Source organism: Ceratina calcarata, unplaced genomic scaffold (assembly GCF_001652005.2).
Source record: "Ceratina calcarata isolate Rehan_Ccalc_2016 unplaced genomic scaffold, ASM165200v1 scaffold78.2, whole genome shotgun sequence".
NCBI classification, from domain to species: domain Eukaryota; kingdom Metazoa; phylum Arthropoda; class Insecta; order Hymenoptera; family Apidae; genus Ceratina; species Ceratina calcarata.
Window position 1 is genome coordinate 1,978,958 of NW_017179105.1, and position 23,374 is coordinate 2,002,331.

A 23,374-nucleotide genomic window follows, 5' to 3' on the forward strand; every position below is an offset into this window, starting at 1 on the left:
GTAAGGGTACATATGGGAGGGTCGAGGGATCGGTACATTATTTAAGCGAGACTCGAGCAGCGCGAAACCCGAGCCGCATCCAACAGTGGACCTAACAGCCTTCCTACATCCTTTCGATAAAATTTCAATAATCCATCGTGGCTGATCGAAACTAAACTGAGACGCGTACTTGGATTAGTTCGTTTTACTACGATTTTCTCCAAGTAGGTTGATGATAAACACACGCGAAAATGTGACAGTGTTTTATCTTGTTCTATGTGATTCTTGAAACCCGTGCGCTAGCGATATATAATTTCAGTGAGATTTTAATCTGTCCCGGAACAAAATAGATGTATAAATTCGAAAGATCGAGGCGAAGAAGAAGAGAACGAAGGGGAGAAGAGGGAGTACGGTCTAAAAGAAGTGTTGTTTAAATATTTACAGATTCGAAAATGACTCTCGTTTCGGGGCCCAGCTATGCAGCCTTCTCGCACGGAGCCCAAGCTAGGCTCGGCAACCGATCTCTCGTCGACACAATACGCCCTGAGATGCTCCACCTGATCGACGCCCACTGGTATCATTACCCGCCGCTAGACCCGATGTGGCATGGGATTCTCGGGTTCGTGATAGCTGTGCTTGCTCTCATCTCGGTTTCAGGGAACGGAATGGTCGTTTACATATTCCTCTCGACGAAGAGCCTACGTACGCCAAGCAACATGTTCGTAATCAACCTTGCCATCAGCGATTTCCTTATGATGTTCTGCATGTCACCGCCTATGGTGCGTAGAGCATCTTGCACTTACATTGTACCGGTGTTACAGTGGCTATAAACATTTTCTATTACTCAATGACACTTTCGTGGGACTGTTAAAAGTTCAATTAATCCTCGTAGACAAGATCCGCTTTTGTAGCCACTGTAAACGTGTTGTTAAAATTCGAAAATATCGAACGAAATTTGAATTTGTTGGCAGGTAATTAACTGTTTCTTCGAGACATGGGTACTGGGACCTCTCTTCTGTCAGATCTACGCGATGTTAGGCTCCTTGTACGGATGTACCTCCATATGGACGATGACAGTGATAGCGTTCGACAGGTACAACGTGATCGTCAAAGGTTTATCCGGTAAGCCGCTAACCATTAATGGAGCCCTCCTCCGGATACTGGCCATATGGCTGTTCTCCGTAATATGGACCGTCGCGCCTGTATTAGGCTGGAATCGGTAAGACTTATTCGACGACGATAACTCCGAGATCAGATCTTTAACGATCACGAACCGGGTTGTATTCCTTCCAGATACGTACCCGAGGGTAACATGACCGCTTGCGGCACCGATTACTTCAGCAAGGACTTCTTATCCGTCTCTTACATCGTGCTATACAGCCTCTGGGTATACTTCATTCCGCTGTTCCTCATCATTTGGAGCTATTATTACATCATTAGCGCGGTCGCAGCTCACGAGAAAAATATGCGAGAACAAGCGAAGAAGATGAACGTCGCTTCCCTCCGATCGTCCGAGAATCAAAATACTAGTGCCGAGGCTAAACTAGCGAAAGTATGAAAATTGATAAACGAGATCTCCCTCTGACAATTTAATCGCGTTACTCGTGAACGAAACATTCCTATGTTATTTTCAGGTTGCCCTTATGACCATCTCTCTTTGGTTCATGGCCTGGACTCCGTACTTAGTCATCAATTGGGCTGGAATATTCGATCTCGTTAAAATCAGTCCGCTTTTCACCATTTGGGGTTCTCTGTTTGCCAAAGCCAACGCGGTTTACAATCCGATCGTTTACGGAATTAGGTAAGTGTCTTTCGCGCTGTTCATACGGAGTATATCGCTTTGATTAGGGTATGAATCTCGCATTGATTACTATACTCGGTCCAAATAAATTTTCTTTTCTTTCATAGCCATCCGAAGTACCGTGCCGCACTCTTCTTGAAATTCCCGTCGTTGGCATGCGCCGCTGCACCAGCAGCCACGGACGCCACATCCACCGTGTCCGGTACCACGACCGTTGCAGATGCAGAAAAATCGAACGCGTAAAACGGCGCACTGTGACGGATCCAAAATTGATCAACAGATTACGAACTAGCCTGATTCAAAACGAAGACACCAAGTTTAATTACAGACGCGGTATTGTAAATATTGGACTATTGTTTCAGAGAGAACTTTTGTCCGCGAGGAAAATGCAAAAAGAAATTCCAAATTCAGATTTCAATCGAATGTGTTCAAGTTAAATAAAAAGAAATGATGATATACGTGCGTGCGGCGCATTACATTCAACGACGAGGAAAACATACAAAAGACTCTGGTAAGACGGAATCTCAATGATCGAGTATGAACAATATTTCAATCACTTGTGATCGGATGCGAGATTCGCATTACACCACAATGCGAATCGTTCCTCATCGATGCACGGGCATGATTACAAATTTTGTACATATAATTATTCCGTAGCGTTGCAGTGTACATGGTCACTTCGGTATAACCGGCTTATCGTGTTTACTAGATTAGTAAGCATATAACCGTAATATCATCATAAATAGAATGTAAAGGGGGGAAGCGTTGTATCTGTACCTTAATTTTATAAAAGCAAATAAATTCAAGCAAGCAATTGTACCTGAGTTTAATCGTTTACCCACTATAAAAATACGAATACGAGTCCCGTATAGATCCAAGATGCATGTAATACACTTCCCGTGTTTAAAAAAGGAATAAGTTAATTTCCAAATCGCCTCTCCGACGTAATCAACACTTACGGTTCCGGTCCCTTTTCGGAGTCATTCGAAAGATCGAAGCGGAGTGCAGAAAGCCTCCGAATAATACAGTCCACTTAGCACCAGCTGAGCTGATTCAGCGTGCGGCTCACAAAATTGACGTGAGCCCGTATTTATTTCTTTGTCTTTTACAGCGATCGAAATAACCGGCGGCAGGAGCAAGGAAGGAAAAAATATTTGAATAAACCAGGTTTCGTTTTTGTTTAATTTTCTGATTCAGTTATTTCGAACACCCGTTCTCCCGGCCGAACCCCGTTAGGGCTGCCTATCCCTAACATCCCGTCTTAATTCCATTTTTTATTCGTCGTCGCATTCATTCGAATAAACGAAAGAAGAGTCTATATAAGTATCCAGTAATTCGTTCTCCTAGTTTCCTGCAGACTCTGAAGGCTTTTCTCCGCCAGCTGCAGCATTTTGATCCTCCGTCGAGCCGCACACCAAAAACGGTAGTTTCTCTTTCAACGCGGCTCTATATTTTGGGTGACTGTAAAAACAATTCGACAGATTGTTAATACAGTTTTGTTTTATTTAATCGAAACGAAATACGTAGACGTATGTACCTGACCCCATAAACGATTGGATTGTATATAGCATTCGCCTTTGCAAAGAGCGAACCCCATATCGTGAAAAGAGGCGTGAGTAAAGACCGATTGAATATTCCAATGTAATTAATCACGAGATACGGTGTCCATGCCATAAACCAGAGTGATATTGTCGTTAACGCTACCTAAAATACGTGTAAATGCGATTGATGAATTCGATAATCAATCACTTAGAACGTGATACCTTTGCTAGTTTGGCCTCAGCTCCCGCGCCTTGATTGTCGCCAGATCGTAAGGAAGCAACGTTCATTTTTTTCGCTTGTTCTCTCATTGCTTTTTCGTGCGCTGCAACGGTCTGTGAAGCGAAGAGATAGGTAAGTGTTCAGAGATAGTTAAAGATTTTTAATCGATCCAGTATCGAGATACTCACCGAGACGATAAAATAGTAACTATAAATAATTGTGAATAAGGGGGTGTAATAAACAAAAACGGAGTATACTAATATGTACGACTTTGAAACCCAGTCTTCGGTGATGTAATCCGTACCACACGAACTCATATTACCCTCGGGAACGTATCTAACTCACACACGATATATTATTGTTAATTTCCATTTGTATCATGCTTGAACGATAAATACGTATAATACCTGTTCCATCCTACCATGGGTAGAATTGTCCATATCATACCGAAGGACCAGATCCCTAGAATCTGGAATATTGCTCTCTTGATGGTCAGAGGAGTTCCAGACATGCCCTAAAAATATTTTACTCTCATGTAATATAATTTTTATTATTCTTAGCACACTTACTTTCACTATGACATTGTATCTATCTAAAGCAATAGCTGTCATGGTCCATATGGAAGCACATCCACATAACGATCCAACCATTGCATAAATATCACACATCAAAGTACCTGATTAAAAATTTATGTTTTTACGTCCAAGTCCGAAACATCTATACAATTACCATATAGTTTTCTTACCAAGGACCCAAGTTTCATAAAAGCAGCAGATTACCATAGGTGGGCTCATGAAACCCATCATTATAAAATCAGAGAAAGCAAGATTCACTACCAAAAGATTGCTCGGTGTTCTCAGGGATGGTGTCATTAAAAAGACGTAGACTACTACACCATTTCCAAACCATCCTATGAAACCTAATACGATCATAACTAGTCCCAGAATTAAATGCCATAGTGGATCCAGTGGAGGAAATCTATACCTACATTTTGAAGCGATGAGAATAAAATGTAAATGACAATTTGACTACAATTCTTATATTAATTTCAATAATTACCAGAATGGATCTATTAGATGTAGCATTTCTTCTGGTACTTTACTAATAACCGTTTTATTATTGAAACGCATTATCTGTCTTGCAAAATGTGGTCCTGCAGCAGTTGTCAAGGTAGCAATGCTTGAAGGAATAGCTCCAATAGGAGCGATAGTTGTAGTTGTCACGTTGAGGGTATCCATTATCACTTAATTTTACAGAAGGGATTTGGATTTACACAGAAAAATAATTTGATAACATAACACATTCTACTATTCACATTCTGCAACTGCAATTATAAGTGCATTGTTCTGCTTTTATATGGGCAGTTGGGTGGAGATCCAATAATATTATCCAATAAAATATTCAAATTCTTATGTATAGCATAATAAACGTATTCATACTACTATTGCGACGTACAAGAAGTACTGTCATCTTAAATTCAAGGTAATCTTATCAAAGTGAAACTTTACATATGCACTTATATTTCAGTTGAGATGATCAATATAGATTCAATTAATATGCAGAATTGTACAGTAGCGTTTAAGTAGAAATAACTTGGACATATATGTTATACATTATTATTAATTTATTTCATAAAATAAGCAACGGTATTATATATTATACATATTATTTTATTACTCTTGAAAGTCGACGAATGTGTTGACTACGACCTTCTTGAAGAGCTTCTTCTAATTGTTGTGTTATATGCAACAAATTAACAGGATCTGTCTGAAGTAACACATGTTCAATATCCTCGTCCTTGTCTGAGTTCTTTATAGACAAATCGAAAGTGATAAGTGGAGCGACTTGTTTCAGTAGTGTCCTTGACGCAATCTTAAAAGAAGAAAGTTCATTATATATTACAGACGTTTAAATGTTAGACGCGATGTTAAAAAATGATGTGCAACCTGGACTTCAAATCTCCATTCCATATCATGATACTGTGGTAATTTAAATCCGGTGTTTGCAAGTGTATTCGACGTCTCATCCTTTTTGGCATTATACAATTTACTTAATACGACTTCCTGTTGTTCCGAAAAGCCTAAAGATATCACAGAATCCCTGAAGTCCTCAGTAGTCAACTGTAAATTTTAAATATCAGAGGAAGCGTTCGTTCGTATGTATATGTATTTATTCAAATTTCCCTTACCTGATATCTGCAACTTTCTAGTAATAGGTTAACAAGTCCTTCCACTGAACTCTTAATTACGCTTACGTCGACCTCCAATTTTTCTGAAACAAGGATTAAGATTGTAAACTTTCTCCTTACTCTTTCAATTAGGACGAAAAATCTACGATTTTTACTTACGAGCAGCTGCATTATATAGTTTAATGTTTGGTCCTTTTTGCAAGTAGTCTACAGCCAATTTGCAAAAGTCCTGCAAAACTAAAGAAATAAATGGAAATAGACGATCGTTACGTCGGAACGAAATACAAATCGAAGATGATACCTTGCGGTGTGTGTTCCGTGAGAAGCAGCACGTGCTTCTTATGATCTGGTTTTAATGTTAATAACATTATTATATATCATTGACAATTTATATTGATTTATGCATCGAAGAATGTTTTTGACAGTACGTGCGTGTTTACATATAATCTAAGAGTCAGACAACCCGCCATATTTAATGCGTGGGAGTATCCCCACCGTGGAGCTATAAAAGTGATTACCCGAATAATACGTAATGTCGGCATTGCTGTCGATGACTTGATAGCAGACTATTTAACTGTTCTTTGCATATGCGAAGAAAGAAATAGGCAGAATAAGAAAGAATACGTATATGTACACGTAATATGCATAAATTATTTCGAAACAGTAGTAGGATGATGATTCAATAAGTGAGGCAACGAAAGTTTCACGACGGATTTATTAACAAATTCAATTAGAAAGAAGGCTAGTGACATTCAATGGTAAATATCTTTTTTATTTAATAGTATTGATGTAACATGGGTATTGTTCTCCTTTCATCTGAATTTATGCCTTTTGCTGACCAAGTGATGCTTTCATTTGGGCTTGTTGAAACATTTGTTGATACTTGTCAAGCGTTTCACGCTGAGAGTCTTGTTTTTTATCTAATGTACTTATCAATTCTTCTACTCTTTTCCTGAAATTAAAGGAATACATCGACAATCATCATTGAACTTTTTATGTTCTCGTATATTTAAGTGTATTTAGGATCTTACAATTCTGAAGAAATATATTCCATCCTCTTAGCAACATTTTGTTTCGCTTCCTCTAGGTCCCTTTTAATGAGAACAGGTCCGAGTAATGTAAAAACATCATCGTCTGCTTTTAAAAGATCTAATTCCTTTTTAACAGCTATATTTTCATTCAGCTGTACATCCAGTTGTTGTCTCTGACTCAAGGCTTTGTGGTAATCTGATACAAACAGAATCTATGTATAACAAGGCAATCAATTAATCGCAATTACCTGGTGAACATTATAAAGAAACAGTTTTATGTAACGCAGAAAATAAAGTACCTCTTTGAACCTGTTTATACTTGTCTATTTCTCCTTTTAATTTCTTCTGGATTTCTTCTGTCATATTGCTCTAAAAAATGATAATAGATCCAAATATAGTTATGCCGTAACGAGGTTATATCAGACGAATATGCGATTATATTTCAAATACACGTACTCTATTAAAGTACGTAAAGAAACGCAAATACTCTAAATACAAATTACGATTATCTTAAATCTCGACTTAGCCGGAGGAGACTAAAATTACGAAAGTAACGTTTTGTTTCACGAGCTGCACAGCAAATATTCGTCATGAGAAAATAAAGAAGACTAGGAAATCGTTGACACTTTTAGGGATACTACGGGTAACTGAGTTTATACTTACTTTAATCTGTTTTATTGTAATTCTAAAATATTGACTGACTTAAGTAAATGCTTCACTGACGTATTTACCGCATACACACTTCCATAAATGTACACTAACCCACACTAACCTCAAATGATTTTGGGGTTGGTACCATCTAGCGTTCACGACCATAAACCCTCTTGGTTTGAATTTTTATTGTCTACTTACTTGAAAAGGACCAGCATTGTGGTCAAAACGTCGTAACAACTGTAAAATGAATTGTAGTCCACGAAATTGAGATTAATAAAGAAATTAAACAATAAGTTAATATTATTCACAATCTTCCTGCAATATTCCTGCAACATCCCTGCAATATTGCTGCAACTTACAAGGGGCGGACATAGAAATATTGCTGCAACATTTCTTGCAAGATTTAATATTGCAAAGTAATGTTCCTGCAATATTTCTGCAATATTCGAGGCTGTCTGGGTAATCCCATGCAGTTTCCTCGTAGGATCAACGATTTTAGAGATATTTGAGAACAAACAAAATGAATATTGTATGCTATATAGATCTTCGGGCTCCAAGAGCGCGTAGAAGTAAAAGAGGACATCCAATTTAACACGGTTATCAAACTAGTTGTTTTTCATATAGTCATTTGTTTAATTACAATTAAATGTGCTCACATTAAGAGCGAACGTATATAAATAGCATCTATTGGCGAGAAAGTCTCAATGTGAAGAAAGAATATTCGACCGATGGGTACTATTAAATATAATCAGGCAAAAATTGCCATCCTAACGTTGTACGTTTTATACGAAATATGTTGTTGCTATACAGGTAAAACACATTAAATAATTGGTTTAATTCTTAAGTTAAGTGAAAGTGAACGACATAATTTTTAGAATCCGACAAGTTGTCCAACGAAGAGACTTACGGGATTATCTCCCATATGATTCCGAAATGCAATTTCGGTGTCGAATCAGTGTCATACTTTTTATACACGAGGTAACGTACGCCTCCAATTACATTTTATGAAAATTATTACTTTTCAATTGTTTCCATTCGAACTAAATAGAGATGCACCGTATGGGAAAGTAATTAAAATAGACGATGACCAGATACCGATCCATGCTAACAAACCAGTCGCATTCCTTATACACGGCTTCATGTCCGAAGCCAATAATTCAAATCACTTCGAACTAATCACAGCTTGGTTACAAAAAGTAAGAAATTGGAAACCTTCACCTTCTGGATTATTAAATTCTCTAATTGGAAAATCATTTACAGGACGATATAAATATTTTTTCGTTAGACTGGTCAGACGCCGCGTGTGACGGAGAGTTCAGTGTTACGGACTTACTCAGTTATAATAGTGCCGTTAAGAATGTTCCCATCGTCAGCGAATATTTAACTAAGTGATTCTCAAACATTTTCTCATTTGTACGACACCATACAACCTTTCATCGATATCGTTAATATTACAGCTTTACGATTAAATTGGTCGAAGAGTATGATGTGAGGGTGGACGAAATCTTAGTCATCGGGCACAGTCTTGGTGCCCACGTAGCTGGACTTTCTGGGAAGAGTGTGCAAGGGATATTGAAGCAAAAGTATAAACAGATCATCGGTCTCGATCCTGCCGGACCTGAGTTTAATGACAGAGATTGTACCGAGAAACTCTGTAACTCGGATGCTGCGTTCGTACAAGTATTTCACACGTCGCATTTCGCCGGAATAAACTACGCGATCGGTGATGCGGACTTTTATTTCAACGGTGGTAACACGCAACCCGGATGTAAGTATTTAGAAAATAAATGAATAAGTGTAATGTTTAATTAATCTAAAGTACATATATATATTCTTTTATTTTAGGTATACTTACAGTTTGCTCTCACAGTAGAGCAGTGATATACCTTACCATGATTTTATTACACCCGCCGTGTTTCATAGGAACTGCTTGGACAGTGGGATCCGAGTAATAAAACCTTCGATTTCTCTATCAATCTTAAGATTGTTTTTCTGTCATGTTGTTCTAATAAAAATGATTATAGATCCATCCTAGATGTGAATCAATGCGAAGCAAATATTTGTACATATTTCGGATTGGACACTTTCGAAGAAATTGCCAGAGGAGTTTATTACGTAAATACAACAGACACCGAACCATTTTGTATTTTGTAATAAAATATGTATATATAATTGTAATATACAATGTATAAAATAAAATGCATTTCAGTGTGTTATATAATTGTTCCATCATTTCATTATATTTGAATTAATTTACGTGCATCATACAGATTCCTTTTAGCGCCTAATTCCGTCGAATTGCGGTCACGTGACATCTTTAGCTGTGACGCGTCTTTTAGACGCCTATAGGCGTAACTATAGTTACAAAAAATCCCACGGGGTGCACAATTCTGCCCAAACCCTACACTGAGTATAATGCAGTTTGTTGATTTCAATTGAGTTGTATTTGATCGCAAAGTGAATCGAGTGTTGTTTTCGTACCAGTTAAAAAAGATGGAAACAATACTTGAACAGCAACGGCGTTATCACGAGGAGAGGGAAAGGTTAATGGACGCGATGGTCAAAGAAATGCTTTACAAGAAGCCTGGTCACAGGGAAAGTATAAACTCGGAGCATCGTTTAAAAATGTTACTCGATCAGTACATGGACAGTACTGCACATTTGCAGGAGTTGTACGAAGATAAAGATGGTCAAAGGAAGGAGGAGGTTCGTATTTTTACTTTCATCACGTATTACTTATAATTCTTTATACGAAACTTCCTTTTCATATAGGTGCAAGCACTTTCTGGACCAAACGAATTTTCCGAATTTTATTCCCGATTGAAATCTATAAAAGAATTTTATCGGCGACATCCCAATGAAATCAGTATTCCAATGTCTGTGGAATTTGAGGAGTTAGCTAAAATGAGAGAAAATCCCACTGAGGAACTCTCAAATCTTGTCGAATTCACAGACGAGGAAGGTTATGGGAAATATCTAGATCTGCATGAATGTTATGAAAAATATATCAATCTTAAAGGAATAGAAAAGATAGATTATATCACATATCTGTCCATTTTTGATCATTTGTTCGATATACCGAGGGAAAGAAAGAATGCTGAATATCAGAAATATGTGGAGTCGCTGTTAGAGTATTTGACTGACTATTTGAGCAGAGTCAGACCTCTGCTCGATATAAATGCTGAGCTGGAGGAAGCTAATAAAGAATTTGAGATACAATGGGAGAACAGTTCATTTCCAGGATGGCCAAAAGAAACTGGCAGTGCTCTAACACATGTAGGAGCCCATTTAGAACTTTCTGCTTTTTCCTCGTGGGAGGAGCTAGCCTCTTTGGGACTCGACAGACTAAAATCTGCACTGATGGCTTTAGGTTTAAAGTGTGGTGGCACGTTGGAAGAGAGAGCTCAAAGGCTTTTTAGTACAAAAGGAGAGGCATCTTTGGACCCGAATCTATTAGCTAAAAATAATAAGAACAGAAAGTCCGGAAAGGGAAGGAACAGTGAGAAGCAGAAAGAAATAGCGCGTTTGGAAGCTCAAGTATACAGACTCGCGGAGTTGGTATCGACGCAACGCGTTGCTACGAAGGAGAATGTTCAGAGGAAGCAAGCTAGGACAGAGGGTGAAAGGGGAGATTCCGATGCCGAGGCCAGTGCCAGCGAATCAGAAGAAGAAGATGATAATGAAGTCCCTTATAATCCCAAAAATCTTCCTCTTGGTTGGGACGGCAAGCCTATACCATATTGGTTATATAAATTACACGGGTTAAATATTAGTTACAATTGCGAGATATGTGGAAATTTCACGTATAAAGGACCGAAAGCTTTCCAACGACATTTCGCGGAATGGAGACACGCACACGGTATGCGTTGCCTCGGCATTCCGAACACTGCACATTTCGCTAATGTCACACAAATAGAAGATGCTGTAGCGTTATGGGAGAAATTAAAGGCGCAGAAGCAAGCAGAACGTTGGCAACCGGAACAAGAAGAGGAATTCGAGGACTCGCTTGGAAACGTCGTTAATCGTAAAACATACGAGGACTTAAAAAGACAAGGTCTTTTATAAAGACACTTTAATCACAATAATATATTTCATACATTACAATTGTATTAAAATAACTTTAATAAATAATGCAATTTTATCAGCACAATCTTAATAGATTAGACTTAAATTATTAGACCATAAGTTCTCCGCTTGATACCATTTCTAAAGAGCAGCGAACTCATACCTTTGCACGTTTAAATTACTTATATTTTAACACAACACGAGCATTATACGTCGGAAGCCGGTAAAAAATCTATATAGCGAAACGGTACTTATCGATGTACAGTTTGCGTTAGTTAAGACAAAATTGGATATATATGATTATACTTCAGAAATGATATCAACCAATATCAACCACGTGGAGGTGACTACGACCGACACTCGGAAAGTGCATGGATACAGCCAATACTCACTGCTGTCTCAGTGAAACGTGGAAGACATTGAAAAAGCAATGTCTAAAATTGTTCACCTAACAAAATAAATGTGTCGCAAAAGAATTGGACCGTTTTCTTTAGAGAATAAATAATTGTACAAGTTCGCGCGAAACTTTTTAAACCTATCCTACTAATTTGCATTTTGCATTCGTGAGATACGCGAGTAACCGATGTTTAAATAAACGCCAAATCAATATTTGCGTTGGCGATTTTTTCTTAATCGCATACATTACTCTAATCGTGACGCATACATGTATGAGGAATAGAAATTCATGCATATAAATATACGTGGAGAATATGTAAGTGATCTAAGCATTTACGTATTTGTAGTTCCGGTTGAAGCCAGTGCACGAAGAGATGTCGTACATGTTCGCGCGGACAGTTACTTGTTAACATTTAGCCATTGTGTCGTGAGGATCTGTTGAATAATTGTGATTGTTTTTCGTGTTCCCGTTAATATCGAATAAAGTTATGCAGTTTTATAAGGAGAAGTTACTGTCGCCGGGACAATTGAAACGACTTAGCGAGCACAAGTACAGTTGCTCGACGAACAGTCTCCTCGATGGCCTCCTCCAACCGTGGTGGGACTGGCTCGTTAGCAAAGTTCCACTTTGGCTTGCGCCCAATTTGATCACGATCGTCGGTCTGATCGTGAACATTGCGACCACTTTGATCCTCGTATATTACAGTCCGGATGCCAGGACCGAAGTAATTATTTGCTTAACCTGCCTCCTCTCTTAACCTCAAGAACCCTACGATTTTTCAACGTATCACACTATGAATCCTCGAAATAAAATCTAAACGATATAAATATTAATGTTGTCAGTAGATTTTTTAACTCGCCTCGCAATGTCTTGAAGAAAGATACACGAGGTCATCAATGTCAGATTTAGAAACTCTATTTTTTGTGTCTTTACAAGAAATTGATTTGTATTCAATTGCATATTCATTAAAAAAGTAAAAAACAAAATCATGTCTTTAGCTTTTGATTAACGTTGAAAGAATGTTCTATTCTAATGTGTTTGCATATTGTGCGTACAATCGTACATAGAATGGAATTGCTTGAATGTTTTAGGCACCAAGGTGGGCATGCTTTTTATGTGCACTTGGTTTATTCATTTATCAAAGTTTAGATGCCATAGATGGCAAGCAAGCCAGAAGAACAGGGACTTCGACACCGTTAGGTGAACTGTTTGATCATGGATGTGATTCCATATCAACTGGTACGTTGATAAACTTATCTAAACTTTTCAATTTTTAACATCCCACGTTAATAATCCAGATATGTTCAGAAAATTCATGTTACTAATAGAATATTCTCATTTCGTTTCTTCTAGTGTTTATTGCACTCTCAGCCTGCATAGCGGTACAGTTAGGATATTATCCGACATGGATGTTTTTCCAGTGCTTCTGTGCTATGACACTTTTCTATTGTGCCCATTGGCAAACATACGTTTCAGGTGAGATCTCATTCTCCTTTGTACGTGTTGGCAACAGTCATTTAAATCTTTTCATAGCATAAATGTTCCTTAATAGGTTCTTTGAGGTTTGGTAAAGTGGATGTCACAGAAGCACAATTTACTATTATAATGATTCATCTAATTTCTGCTGTCTTTGGACCGAGAGTGTGGATGATGGAGGTTGTACTTATTTTAATAATATTAGTTTAATGGTAAAATATTTTATGCCATCAAATAACTCTGATTACTCACTGATACTTTTTTAATTGTTTTAAACACATTCGCACATAATTAGCTAGATGACTGGCATAAAACATTTCTTTAATTTTAGTTCCTAGATATAAGCTCTTTCAATGTCAATTTTTTTAACAATGAAAACGTTTAAGGTACAGTAGATCTTCCACTAATTCGTGTAACAATTGCACTTCACGATATCTTCGGACGAATATTCCATTTTTTCATGTTACAGATTTGTTCCGGTATTAAGTTCCCGTATTACTTAAACATTCATCAAATTTTGTTAGGTTTCTCATCTTTTTCGTTACCTTTCTTTCATTTTCTCATGGTCAGAAATCGGGCCATTCGCAGACATTTCGTTTAAGTCGTAATTTATTATTTACGACCGTAGCTGCCATCTCCACAAATAGATTAATTGTTACATAAATATGCATTAGTATGTTTGCTTCCACTTTTTTTCATACACTTTGCTACCGATAAAAAACAAGTAGCGTAAGGGCAATTGTAAATTTAAAATAATTTTTAGTGTACGTTTGAGAACAAAATTTATCTCAAGACTCATGGCGTTTACGAAAAAAAACTTGAAACTATTAGCTGCATGAGTCTAACGAGATTATTTCTTACAGATACCATACATAGATGGTCTTATGCTTAAGTATTTAATAGGAGTTGTTACTTTAATTTGTGCACTGGCAAACTTGTATTCCATCTTTTCGGTGATTTTCACCGGAGGAGTGGGCAAGAACGGTTCAACTGTGGCTGTAAGTTAGTCAAATTAGACTTTCGTTTTTTTTTTGGAGATTTGGAAATGGGAGCAGCATGGCATGAGGAGCGGCGCTGAGATTATCTATTTTTTTTTTTTGCTATGAGACTTGTATAACATGCATTTTTATTTACGAGTTTTCTTACTCATTCATTACCCTTTGACCATTTCTTTCTTATTTTCCTGCATTACATCGTTATTCATCATGAACGCATTGTAACAACAATTTTTTCCATCGAATTAATTAACATCGAAAAATAGAGTTTACGATACAATGAAAGGATATTTAGGGTACACAACTTACAATTTACTCAAGACTCTGAACTATGCTTTTGAAACAATTTCTATCAAAGAAATGTCCATAATCAATCTAACAAGTTAGGTACAACTTGATACTAAAATAGTTTGCGTTAGCTCGAAAACACTGGACAAGCAATTTAACGTGCTCACGTTTCGTTAACTGGAGATACAGAATTTTCCTTCATGAATCTAAATATTTGAATTTTCTTTGACTAAACAAATTGCGTGTTCATTGTTCACTATATCCCGCAGCTCCCTCGTGCCTGATGTTTTAATTTACCGTTGTTTAGGAATAAAATCTAATAACCACAAGTGGAACTCTAGCCCATGGCGAACCGTAAGAAAGGAAGTAAGAGTTAGGATAACTTAGGATAACACCCGCACTTCTGTCTATGCAATTTTGCTAACGAGCGAGATTTTGTACATTTGTTTAGATACCAGTGCTCGGTCTAGGCACGGTCAGTAACTACATAGCCGTGTTATTTTATGCAGGCTACGTTCACGTATTCCTTGAATTCTGTAAAGTGTTTGAATCCGGTGGAATTGGGAAGAACGGTTCCACGATTGCAGTAAGTTTTTCCAAGGCCAAAGAAAATTCCGTCTCTCAATCGGTTGCGTACTCTTATAGCATTTTGGTAACAAGATCTTCTCTCTCATTCTGCTTATTCTATCTAGACTGGGTTTGTTTATAAATACTTTCTGCGTTACTAAATCTCTACTTCTCAATTTTCACGCAGCGTACTTTTTCACGACAAGAAACATATCTGTATGGTGCTCGGGCCATGATATACACTTGTAGTTTCATTGAACATTTGCCAATTACACTCCACGAATATCACAGCGAATATAATCAATTTGCAGCTAAACTCTCATTTGGAGAAAGGTTTAACAATTACATTAACATCTGATCTGTGTAAAGTTAATGATAATCGCGTAACTCACATTTTGAAGATGTGAAATTGTTTCAAGAGCAACTATGTTCTCGGCGGGTACGTAAAACGTGTAACGTGTTGCGCGCAGAGATTGACGTTGAATGTGAACATGATTAAGAAATTAACTAATGGAAAGGTTTTTCGTGTCGCTTGCACAGTTGCCATACACTGGCACAGAGGTCAAGGTGTTTCCATTATGGGCTGCTGTGGGCATCGCTATTTTACTTGCACAGAGCAGCATATCCGTCATTCTTGCCGGTGGTGTCGGAAAAAATGGCTCCACCGTCGCAGTAAGTCAATTAAAAGATAAATAGGATCATTGTGTAGTGCACTTTGCATTTTATTGTCGTTTAGGCCCATGCCTAGGAAGAGAGTTGTTCGACTTAACGCGAAAAATTTTCATGTACAGAATGCTCCCAGTGATCGTAACACGAGATTCTGTGCATTGGCACAAAGTAAATATAACGATGAGATTGCAGCAGAGAATAAGTCCTTAATTTCGTTTATTCAGGCTGGTTTTTCTGGGTCTAAATTGTTGCAAGAGCATCACACAGAATCGTTTATTGTATCTTTGTCTCCACTTTGGCTAACACCTTTTCCTGGATATCTAAAAGTCCATATTGGTACCATCATACATGTTTTCTTCCACTCTGCGCACTTTGACGCATCTTTCCCTGCACTTAACAATCTTTCAAGGATGACTGCATGCGTGCACGTAAATCGAATAAAAGTACTACAATAACAATAGTACTCGCTTAGTTGTATTTAAGTCTAACAATTTAATGCTGTCATCTACAAGTAGATATTTAGTATTTCTTCTGTATAATAAGTAACTAATTTCAGAACATTTGTGATAGCTTGCTTTAGCTGTAGAATATAAAGTATAGATTGATTAATAAATATTGATTTACTCTGAAAATCAATTTTTTATCATTCAATTTCAACTTTATATACATGAAACATCAGTTCTTGTATCTTTTAAAAACTATATATAGAGTTTAACGAAATGATCGTCCAACAATTAAATGTCGAGTGTTTTATCCGTCGCTTGACAAACACTTTCCATTTAACTGTTCAATAATGACTAAGTAAAGGTGTCTCCATAATGTTCGTCCCCTTGTTTTAGGGAACATCAGTTTTATCGCCGATTATTCCATTTAGTTTCGTGGTAGTACCGGCGTTCATAATTTATAGAAAAAGTGCCGAGCACGTATACGAAAATCATCCCGCGTTGTACATACTCGCATTCGGAATGGTTGCGGCTAAAGTTACCAATCGATTAGTGGTAGGTATATACGATCTGAATGCCGATAGCTTTATTCAAATTATATGTTTTACGTTCTACGTGATTTGTTATAGGTCGCGCATATGACGAAAAATGAAATGCAATATTTAGACAGTTCACTGATCGGACCGGCGATGCTGTTCCTGAATCAGTATTTCAACTTCTTCATCAAAGAATATTACGTTCTTTGGCTGTGTTTTGTAAGTATTTTATATTGAACGTTATAACAATTGTAAATATTCTGTTATTCTATGTTTCGCGTTTTCTGTTGTTAGATTTGGGTTACTCTGGATCTACTACGGTACAGTGCTCAAATTTGCCTTGAGATCTGCGATTACATGAAGATCAAACTGTTTAGAATACCATTAGTGGATCACCGAACAAGCCAGGTTTCTAATACTGCTGAGAAAAATGGTACTAACAGGTTCCAACGTAACAGATGCAAAAAAACCGTACCTAGGACTTATCTGTGATAATGAATGCGCTGTACGATTCATTTAATGTATAAATGGGAAAGGAGTTAACGATATAAGGAGGCATAGAAAGATTTGATAAATTTTGTTATGTCACCACTGTATATATACAATGCAAATGCTCGAATAGTACAGTTCATTTATTATCATATTATTAATTTATGATCACCGCCGCATCTGATTAGTATTGAGAATATAAATAAAAAGTCTCATCAACATTGTTGGTCGAATATTACTCACTGCTTACTGTGGATCGCGATCACTTTGGTTGTCGACGAATAGAGCGAGTTACGAATTCAGTGATGAATATTAGAAAAAAAGAGAACCGGTGAAACTCTGAAATAAATCACGAAACGACACGATTTAAAGTAAGAGAAGTGATACATAGTTATTATAGAAGAATTTAATCGAAAGACATGAGAAACTCTAAGTTTTCAACTCTATGTCACTGTTACATGTTTTATAAAAACAATTTAATTAATGAATGATTTATTTTATTACTATTTAAATACAAGAATAATTAGAGTTAATTAATTACAAAGACATTCTTTTCTCCAGATAATGTAAAGAAAGAAATAGACGAATTTTTTTCTTAAAGGTTGTGTTTAACGTTGTTAATGTTATTCTTTAGTTACACCATTGCAACCATGATCTCATAGAATATTTTAACAGTTCATGTGTTGAAGTGACGTGGGATAATTTTGGTTTTAAACTTATATAAATCTAGTATACTTGTAATAGTTTTAAAATATAAATATTCCAATAATTCTATAGTCAATTACAAAAGAAATTAGTATAAGCAAACTACCAAAGATAGTTTGAGCTAAAATAATTTATATATCTTCTTTTTACTGTTAACAAATTTACATTGAAAGTTTCGTGGAATTGAAGTGATATTACTGGCGGGCAGATTCCTGTTTTTATGTTTTGTATTTTGAAACACATTTTCTTTCGTTGTTCGCAATCAACAAAGAACTGTATGATATAAAGTGACACGTAACAATTTTGACGTAGATTCAGCTCAAGGTTGTGGCCTTACTACACGCTTAAGATTGCGATCGCGTAGAATATTTTACCGGTTAAAAATTAAAACTTTCGAGTATATAATTTTCGATTTATTCTGTACATAAAATTCCACGCGTGGCAAAAGAATCGAATCTCTCGTGAAACGCGAGTCATTGTGAAATTTATTTTTTGCAAAAGAATTACGGCAGATATTTGTTTATTGAAATGTCCAAACGTTTTAAGTGCCACCGAACTATTCGGAATTTCGATATGCTATAAACTTCGTAAACAGCGGAAAGTGAACTTTATGAGAATGTGCGTCGTGCATAATAAGGAATGCATAATCATATGAAATTACCCCTAGAAAAGATTTTAGATCCTTAGTGATTTTATATATATATATATATACACATACACATATATATATATATATACACATCACGAGAAATTGATGAATGATAATTAACTTTTTCATTAGACTGCGTTGTAAAAAATAAACGTTAGTTCACTTCATTCGAGATTGTACAGGGAATGTTCCCTCAAAATTGTTATTAACAATTGCATAACTGTGCATGGAAAAAAAAAATCGTACGACGAGTTTGAACTAATTGAAACGTTTCATCGGATTCCGGATTATCCTCTGGTGTTATGTTACTTCGCGAAGAGCAAACCCATTAAATGATACAGCATTTCAATTCATACGATTGTCACGAGATCCTTGGATTTTTATCAGAACGTTTTAAGATTAATCAGAACGACAATATTTCTATGAGGCTTATCAGCAACGTTGCCTGAGAAAATAAATACAAATGTAATCTGATACTTAAATGTACCGTACCTTCGTTTTTGTTCATAAAGTGTAATATACTTTTTCGATAAAATCATTTTCCTATCACACGATATATTTCATTCTATATCTCGCATCGCGAGAAAGCTCTCTGTATGATTAGAATATCTTTCAAGTTATAATAATACATTTTCCCGTTTCCCCATATACGGACACGATCCGAACGATTTAATCCCTCCGGAACGGCTTGGCAAAGGTGATACTTTCAATTAAACTCCGAATCTTCCTCTCAAATAAAAATATTAACCTGCATGCTGCATTACCATAAGTCGTTTGTCCTTCGTTAATGAATAATGATAATTTATGAAGCTTTACGAAAAGTGAATTCTCAAGTGAGGATGATAATTGCATTTGTAATTTTACGATAGTATTATAATAAACGCTTGCATGTTCGTTCTTACGTTCAGCATGTCGATAGAATCTTTATACGTTCTTCATTGTATTGTGTATCATTAAATTTCATGTGGTTCGATTGATAATACGAGTCATACTTTTGTGAATTAATATCAGTAAATTAATATCATTTTGTAGATGTTAAAAACAGTTGTTTTCTAGAGTCGATGATTAATAGAATTATAGTGTTGATTATAGTTACGATCTAGATATATTCGTCCTATATCGTTTTATGTGACAATTGTTTGTCAAATTACGTTTGGAATATATGAAGTACATACAAATATTAATGAGGTACGTAATACAGCAAGTAGAAAATTAAGAGCATGTGAAGATTGCGTTTGCACGAACTCTGTTAGCGCGTTGATATGACGTAAGAATATTTTAGCAGTATAAATATTTATCGATCTTTCGTTGTATTTCTAATGCCGCGTCGCTTTTGAGTATGATTTTTAACACGCATAAGTTATGTGATATCGACGGACAACTTTTGAACACGGGAAGCCAAATACAAAACATAAACGGGTTCGGCAATTGTATTATTTGTTCGCTAGAGAGACGATTAAAAGCCTGTCGATTGCCGAATCTTGACTAATGTAAATTATTAATCCAATACATGGTCTGTTATAAAACCTAACATAGTTTACCTAATGTTAGGTAGTGTTATTACGTATAACTATTTAGCGTAACACTTTACGTATGTGCGAATAACATTTACAGCTTATTAAGATATAACGAAGGAAAGATTAGGATGAGTTTAAAGAACATTCTGTAATCGGTTTTATCTAATTGGACTCGGATTATTAATAAAACCGACGATATTCGCACATGCCTAATCGTCAATGTTATTATTCGTTGGTATGCATGAATAGTTCTTGTTCGCAGTTCGCATGATGGTGGAACGAGAGCCTCTGTTAGACGAGGATTATCATCACGGATCTGATACCACCCTCGACCTATGACGGTTGAAAAATTATTCGTCAACGTGATAGCTTCTCAGGAAATGCGCTGGGCTCCGTTCCTCGAACTCAAGACCCTTCGCACTCGGCAGATACTTCGATGTTTCCATTTACTGGTTCGATTTTACGAAAAGTGATATTACGAGTGCGAAGGGTTAAAGTCAGGAGAGGAGATCATTTTTATCGTGAGAGACTGGTCGATTCAGTGGGTCTTCGGGACTGTATGATACCGGTATCTCCTGTGAGATTCACAAACGAGATACCTAAGTGCAATTTCGTTACCGGAAGACTATAGCTAGTGACACTGCTGTAATATAAGACTTATGTTACTGGTGAAGCCTACGTAATTTTACGGACACGAGAAGATAATTTTTTAGAGACGAATCTTTCGACTTAACGTTAGACAGTGGATACGAATATTTTTTTTACCGTAGTCGAAAACGTATAGCGGCGTAGCATAATAAGGAAACAGGAATTGTTGCTAACTTTTCATTTCATACGAGGATTGTCTATTTTTATCAGAATTTTTATAATCCATCGACATGGATAACAGCTGTATTATCGGAACATTACTTAGTCATCGAGTCACAAATCGTAGGAAGTTAGAAATAATTTTTTATCAGACGTTTATTGCAACACTCGACGTAGTACGCTTAGGAAAGAAGAGAATGCATTTCATTTTCAGTTATCAATCATAAAGAGAAGTTTTATGTTTATAAGGATTCTATATGTTGTAACCACGACCAATGTAATTTATGCGAATGAATAAAGTCTTGATTGACGTTTCATTAGATCCTCTTTCTTATCGACATGCAACGATCAAACGAATTCTGCTTCGTGGTAGAAAGTGGAACGAATTCAAATAACGATTAAAAACTGGCTCGACCCTTGCGGCGGAACTGGGTCAGGAGTAACCACTGTTTCCCGGGAATTCAGTCATCTCTGCAATATTTCTTTTACGAGGAAGAAGACTTTCAAATAAAAATTCCCGAGAAACTGTGAAATGAAAACCATACAAGATTGTAACAAGTAATTCATTCATCATGTACAAAAAGATAATATTATGATTATAAGCGTGAGCTCTTTAGAATAAATAATAGAAGGACGAGAGAATACAAGAATGAAGTGTGTATCAATGAAAGAGCTGCCCCTGACTCTGTTGCCTCATTTTCCCCTTTTTTGCGACGAGTCCGAGAACCCCGAATGCGTTTCGTGACCGAGCTACGTTTCACCTCCTACCCTCGTTCGACCGGGACCACCCTTTTAAAATACTTGGCTGTCCTCGATATCACACCCCCAGGAATGTATTCGCGGTCCAAGGTTCTGAGACGCCCTTCTCCAAAATTAAATTTCATCACAGCCAAGTTCCCAATTCAATTATACATTCCGTCAGCATTATTAGACGTTAGAATCAATTTTTAGACTTAGGCACTATTAATAATTAAACAGAACTATTGCGTATTTTTGTAAAGCTAAGTGTTGTAATTATAGTAACGCATAGATTGCGGATTTTTATATAAAGTTTCCTGAGGTCAGTTTAAAAAATGTGTTTCAGATGAACATTTCTTTTATCATTTAAATATTGAAGTGCAGATTCAGGTATCGGTATTCTGACATTACAACATTTACAATGCCTGCAGATTCAATTTTCTTAGCAACGTATCAAATCCGCAGTCTAATTAACGTAAAGTATGCTAATGCGAACGCGCACGCATGCGTTTCAGATCAAGGGTAGAATAGTCATGATTATATCAGTCTGCGCTCGAAAGCGCTAGCGTGATGATTGATGAATGGATTAACATTTGAATTAATTGCAAATAAAAACTATTTCTCCTGCTACCGTGGAATCATTAATCCTACCCTTTCTAACTCTCATTAACGATCATAGCATGTTCTTATCATTGTTATATTATAATTGTAATTAGGTTTCCAATTTCAGCAAACTTTAATAACAGAGTTCACATATTCCATGACCCGAACTCTATCGAAGTCCCTTCATGGTCGAGCGCGTCAAACTGAAAACTGAACCGGGCAATTATTCCCCGTAATTGACCACTGAATGGCTTCGAGCTTATATGTTTTGAAACATGATCGAACATCGCTTAGCGAAACCGGAAGGGCTCGAGGAACCTTTCAGATCCGGCACCCACACGTCCCTGCTTCCTCTTCCACCACCACGGTTCGGGACATCCAGCTCTAAGCCTGACAGCGGCGTTATTGATCCAGCTGGTATAGCGTCTCTATGCAATGAGGCCATCCATTCCCGAGGATGATGCGTACGAGCCTCCCTGGACTAAGCCATTCGGGCTCTTCTCTTTCACGAGCTGCTAACGTAGTATTACGTAGGAGAATGTCATTTCTTACGGAGGTCTTTAATCGTGTTACCATTGCCCACGCTTCGCTGGCCAGTTTTACGCAACCCCCACAGTCATTTCTCTCAACGTCTATTCCATTCACGACTTCAATTCACTATTCACCGAACTTAAGAATTATAAAATTCAATGTACAGTTGCTTTCCAGAGAATAAACTGACTATTTTATTACACAGAATATTGTGTAGTTATGTTATTTATTTATTTTCCCTCCCTAACGTAAGGTTTCGTCAAATCATCATTTCGATTTCTAAGTAAAGAAAGCCTTAACGCAATTTTTCTATTACGTTCTATTAGATTAAATTAAAGTACCAAGTTTCAGTATTGGTTTGTTGTTTGAATTTTCTAATTAAGAATGTATTGGCTATACAGTCAATCCTAAAAGTTTATGCACTTTAGAAACGCACTTTTTAAAAAGAAATCAGACGTCGGAAGAACATTGCTAATAATAAACAA

At 36.7% G+C, this 23,374-nt stretch overlaps 7 protein-coding genes across 14 annotated transcripts; 4 read left to right on the forward strand and 3 right to left on the reverse strand.

Moving 5' to 3' along the window:
- Window positions 1–41: 41 nt before the first annotated feature.
- Lop1 (long wavelength sensitive opsin 1) lies at window positions 42–2,599 on the forward strand. The gene is made up of 6 exons (XM_018033886.2): window positions 42–203; window positions 424–758; window positions 951–1,198; window positions 1,273–1,531; window positions 1,614–1,780; window positions 1,888–2,599. Exons 2-6 carry the CDS (start codon window positions 432–434, stop codon window positions 2,021–2,023), a joined length of 1,137 nt encoding a protein of 378 aa, XP_017889375.1. The 5' UTR covers window positions 42–203; window positions 424–431; the 3' UTR covers window positions 2,024–2,599.
- Window positions 2,600–3,123: 524 nt separating this feature from the next.
- On the reverse strand, window positions 3,124–4,779 carry Lop2 (long wavelength sensitive opsin 2). The gene is made up of 8 exons (XM_018033884.2): window positions 4,601–4,779; window positions 4,287–4,525; window positions 4,111–4,217; window positions 3,949–4,055; window positions 3,730–3,877; window positions 3,544–3,654; window positions 3,318–3,484; window positions 3,124–3,241 (listed from the first exon to the last, which is right to left on the reverse strand). The coding sequence occupies exons 1-8, from the start codon at window positions 4,777–4,779 to the stop codon at window positions 3,124–3,126; spliced, it is 1,176 nt and encodes a 391-aa protein (XP_017889373.1).
- A 366-nt stretch (window positions 4,780–5,145) lies between these two features.
- On the reverse strand, window positions 5,146–6,363 carry LOC108630547 (COMM domain-containing protein 2). Its single transcript, XM_018033892.2, has 5 exons — window positions 6,031–6,363; window positions 5,889–5,966; window positions 5,730–5,812; window positions 5,488–5,661; window positions 5,146–5,413 (listed from the first exon to the last, which is right to left on the reverse strand). Exons 1-5 carry the CDS (start codon window positions 6,095–6,097, stop codon window positions 5,207–5,209), a joined length of 609 nt encoding a protein of 202 aa, XP_017889381.1. The 5' UTR covers window positions 6,098–6,363; the 3' UTR covers window positions 5,146–5,206.
- Window positions 6,364–6,426: 63 nt separating this feature from the next.
- On the reverse strand, window positions 6,427–7,550 carry Pfdn6 (prefoldin 6). Of its 2 annotated transcripts, none has more exons than XM_018033926.2 (4): window positions 7,424–7,550; window positions 7,060–7,129; window positions 6,761–6,956; window positions 6,427–6,681 (listed from the first exon to the last, which is right to left on the reverse strand). In XM_018033926.2, exons 2-4 carry the CDS (start codon window positions 7,121–7,123, stop codon window positions 6,552–6,554), a joined length of 390 nt encoding a protein of 129 aa, XP_017889415.1. In that variant the 5' UTR covers window positions 7,124–7,129; window positions 7,424–7,550; the 3' UTR covers window positions 6,427–6,551. The 2 variants fall into 2 exon arrangements, with proteins under 2 accessions (XP_017889415.1, XP_026673960.1); XM_026818159.1 differs by lacking the exon at window positions 7,424–7,550 and adding an exon at window positions 7,217–7,382.
- A 554-nt stretch (window positions 7,551–8,104) lies between these two features.
- Window positions 8,105–9,642, forward strand: LOC108630526 (phospholipase A1-like). The gene is made up of 4 exons (XM_018033864.2): window positions 8,105–8,610; window positions 8,675–8,802; window positions 8,872–9,182; window positions 9,260–9,642. The coding sequence occupies exons 1-4, from the start codon at window positions 8,419–8,421 to the stop codon at window positions 9,364–9,366; spliced, it is 738 nt and encodes a 245-aa protein (XP_017889353.2). The 5' UTR covers window positions 8,105–8,418; the 3' UTR covers window positions 9,367–9,642.
- A 149-nt stretch (window positions 9,643–9,791) lies between these two features.
- noi (splicing factor 3a subunit 3 noi) lies at window positions 9,792–11,564 on the forward strand. Its single transcript, XM_018034223.2, has 2 exons — window positions 9,792–10,120; window positions 10,187–11,564. Exons 1-2 carry the CDS (start codon window positions 9,908–9,910, stop codon window positions 11,477–11,479), a joined length of 1,506 nt encoding a protein of 501 aa, XP_017889712.1. The 5' UTR covers window positions 9,792–9,907; the 3' UTR covers window positions 11,480–11,564.
- A 102-nt stretch (window positions 11,565–11,666) lies between these two features.
- Window positions 11,667–21,334, forward strand: bbc (choline/ethanolaminephosphotransferase 1 bbc). 7 transcript variants are annotated; one of them, XM_026818158.1, is made up of 11 exons: window positions 11,667–12,600; window positions 12,968–13,115; window positions 13,230–13,352; window positions 13,429–13,532; window positions 14,216–14,350; window positions 15,087–15,221; window positions 15,743–15,874; window positions 16,711–16,869; window positions 16,944–17,069; window positions 17,145–17,283; window positions 20,473–21,334. In XM_026818158.1, the coding sequence occupies exons 1-11, from the start codon at window positions 12,364–12,366 to the stop codon at window positions 20,547–20,549; spliced, it is 1,515 nt and encodes a 504-aa protein (XP_026673959.1). In that variant the 5' UTR covers window positions 11,667–12,363; the 3' UTR covers window positions 20,550–21,334. The 7 variants fall into 7 exon arrangements, with proteins under 7 accessions (XP_026673959.1, XP_026673957.1, XP_026673955.1 ...); XM_026818156.1 differs by lacking the exon at window positions 15,087–15,221 and having other exon boundaries at window positions 20,460–21,334; XM_026818154.1 differs by lacking the exon at window positions 15,087–15,221.
- Window positions 21,335–23,374: the final 2,040 nt, after the last annotated feature.

Bases quoted from the DNA above. Each gene is read 5' to 3' on its own strand.
- Lop1 (XM_018033886.2), top strand. From the start codon at position 432: ATGACTCTCGTTTCGGGGCCCAGCTATGCAGCCTTCTCGCACGGAGCC. The intron at 759-950 runs GTGCGTAGAGCA...ATTTGTTGGCAG, and splicing joins TCTGCATGTCACCGCCTATG to GTAATTAACTGTTTCTTCGA. The intron at 1,199-1,272 runs GTAAGACTTATT...TATTCCTTCCAG, and splicing joins CCTGTATTAGGCTGGAATCG to ATACGTACCCGAGGGTAACA.
- noi (XM_018034223.2), top strand. From the start codon at position 9,908: ATGGAAACAATACTTGAACAGCAACGGCGTTATCACGAGGAGAGGGAA. The intron at 10,121-10,186 runs GTTCGTATTTTT...CTTTTCATATAG, and splicing joins ATGGTCAAAGGAAGGAGGAG to GTGCAAGCACTTTCTGGACC.
- bbc (XM_026818158.1), top strand. From the start codon at position 12,364: ATGCAGTTTTATAAGGAGAAGTTACTGTCGCCGGGACAATTGAAACGA. The intron at 13,353-13,428 runs GTGAGATCTCAT...GTTCCTTAATAG, and splicing joins TTGGCAAACATACGTTTCAG to GTTCTTTGAGGTTTGGTAAA. The intron at 13,533-14,215 runs GTTGTACTTATT...TATTTCTTACAG, and splicing joins CGAGAGTGTGGATGATGGAG to ATACCATACATAGATGGTCT.
- LOC108630547 (XM_018033892.2), bottom strand. From the start codon at position 6,097: ATGTTATTAACATTAAAACCAGATCATAAGAAGCACGTGCTGCTTCTC. The intron at 5,662-5,729 runs GTAAGGGAAATT...TAAAATTTACAG, and splicing joins TAGAAAGTTGCAGATATCAG to TTGACTACTGAGGACTTCAG. The intron at 5,414-5,487 runs GTTGCACATCAT...TCTTCTTTTAAG, and splicing joins AATGGAGATTTGAAGTCCAG to ATTGCGTCAAGGACACTACT.
- LOC108630526 (XM_018033864.2), top strand. From the start codon at position 8,419: ATGAAAATTATTACTTTTCAATTGTTTCCATTCGAACTAAATAGAGAT. The intron at 8,611-8,674 runs GTAAGAAATTGG...AATCATTTACAG, and splicing joins TCACAGCTTGGTTACAAAAA to GACGATATAAATATTTTTTC. The intron at 8,803-8,871 runs GTGATTCTCAAA...TTAATATTACAG, and splicing joins GTCAGCGAATATTTAACTAA to CTTTACGATTAAATTGGTCG.
- Lop2 (XM_018033884.2), bottom strand. From the start codon at position 4,779: ATGGATACCCTCAACGTGACAACTACAACTATCGCTCCTATTGGAGCT. The intron at 3,655-3,729 runs GTGAGTATCTCG...TTCGCTTCACAG, and splicing joins GTTACTATTTTATCGTCTCG to ACCGTTGCAGCGCACGAAAA. The intron at 3,242-3,317 runs GTACATACGTCT...TTGTTTTTACAG, and splicing joins CCAATCGTTTATGGGGTCAG to TCACCCAAAATATAGAGCCG.
- Pfdn6 (XM_018033926.2), bottom strand. From the start codon at position 7,123: ATGACAGAAGAAATCCAGAAGAAATTAAAAGGAGAAATAGACAAGTAT. The intron at 6,957-7,059 runs GTACTTTATTTT...TGTTTGTATCAG, and splicing joins GTATAAACAGGTTCAAAGAG to ATTACCACAAAGCCTTGAGT. The intron at 6,682-6,760 runs GTAAGATCCTAA...CTTTAATTTCAG, and splicing joins GAATATATTTCTTCAGAATT to GAAAAGAGTAGAAGAATTGA.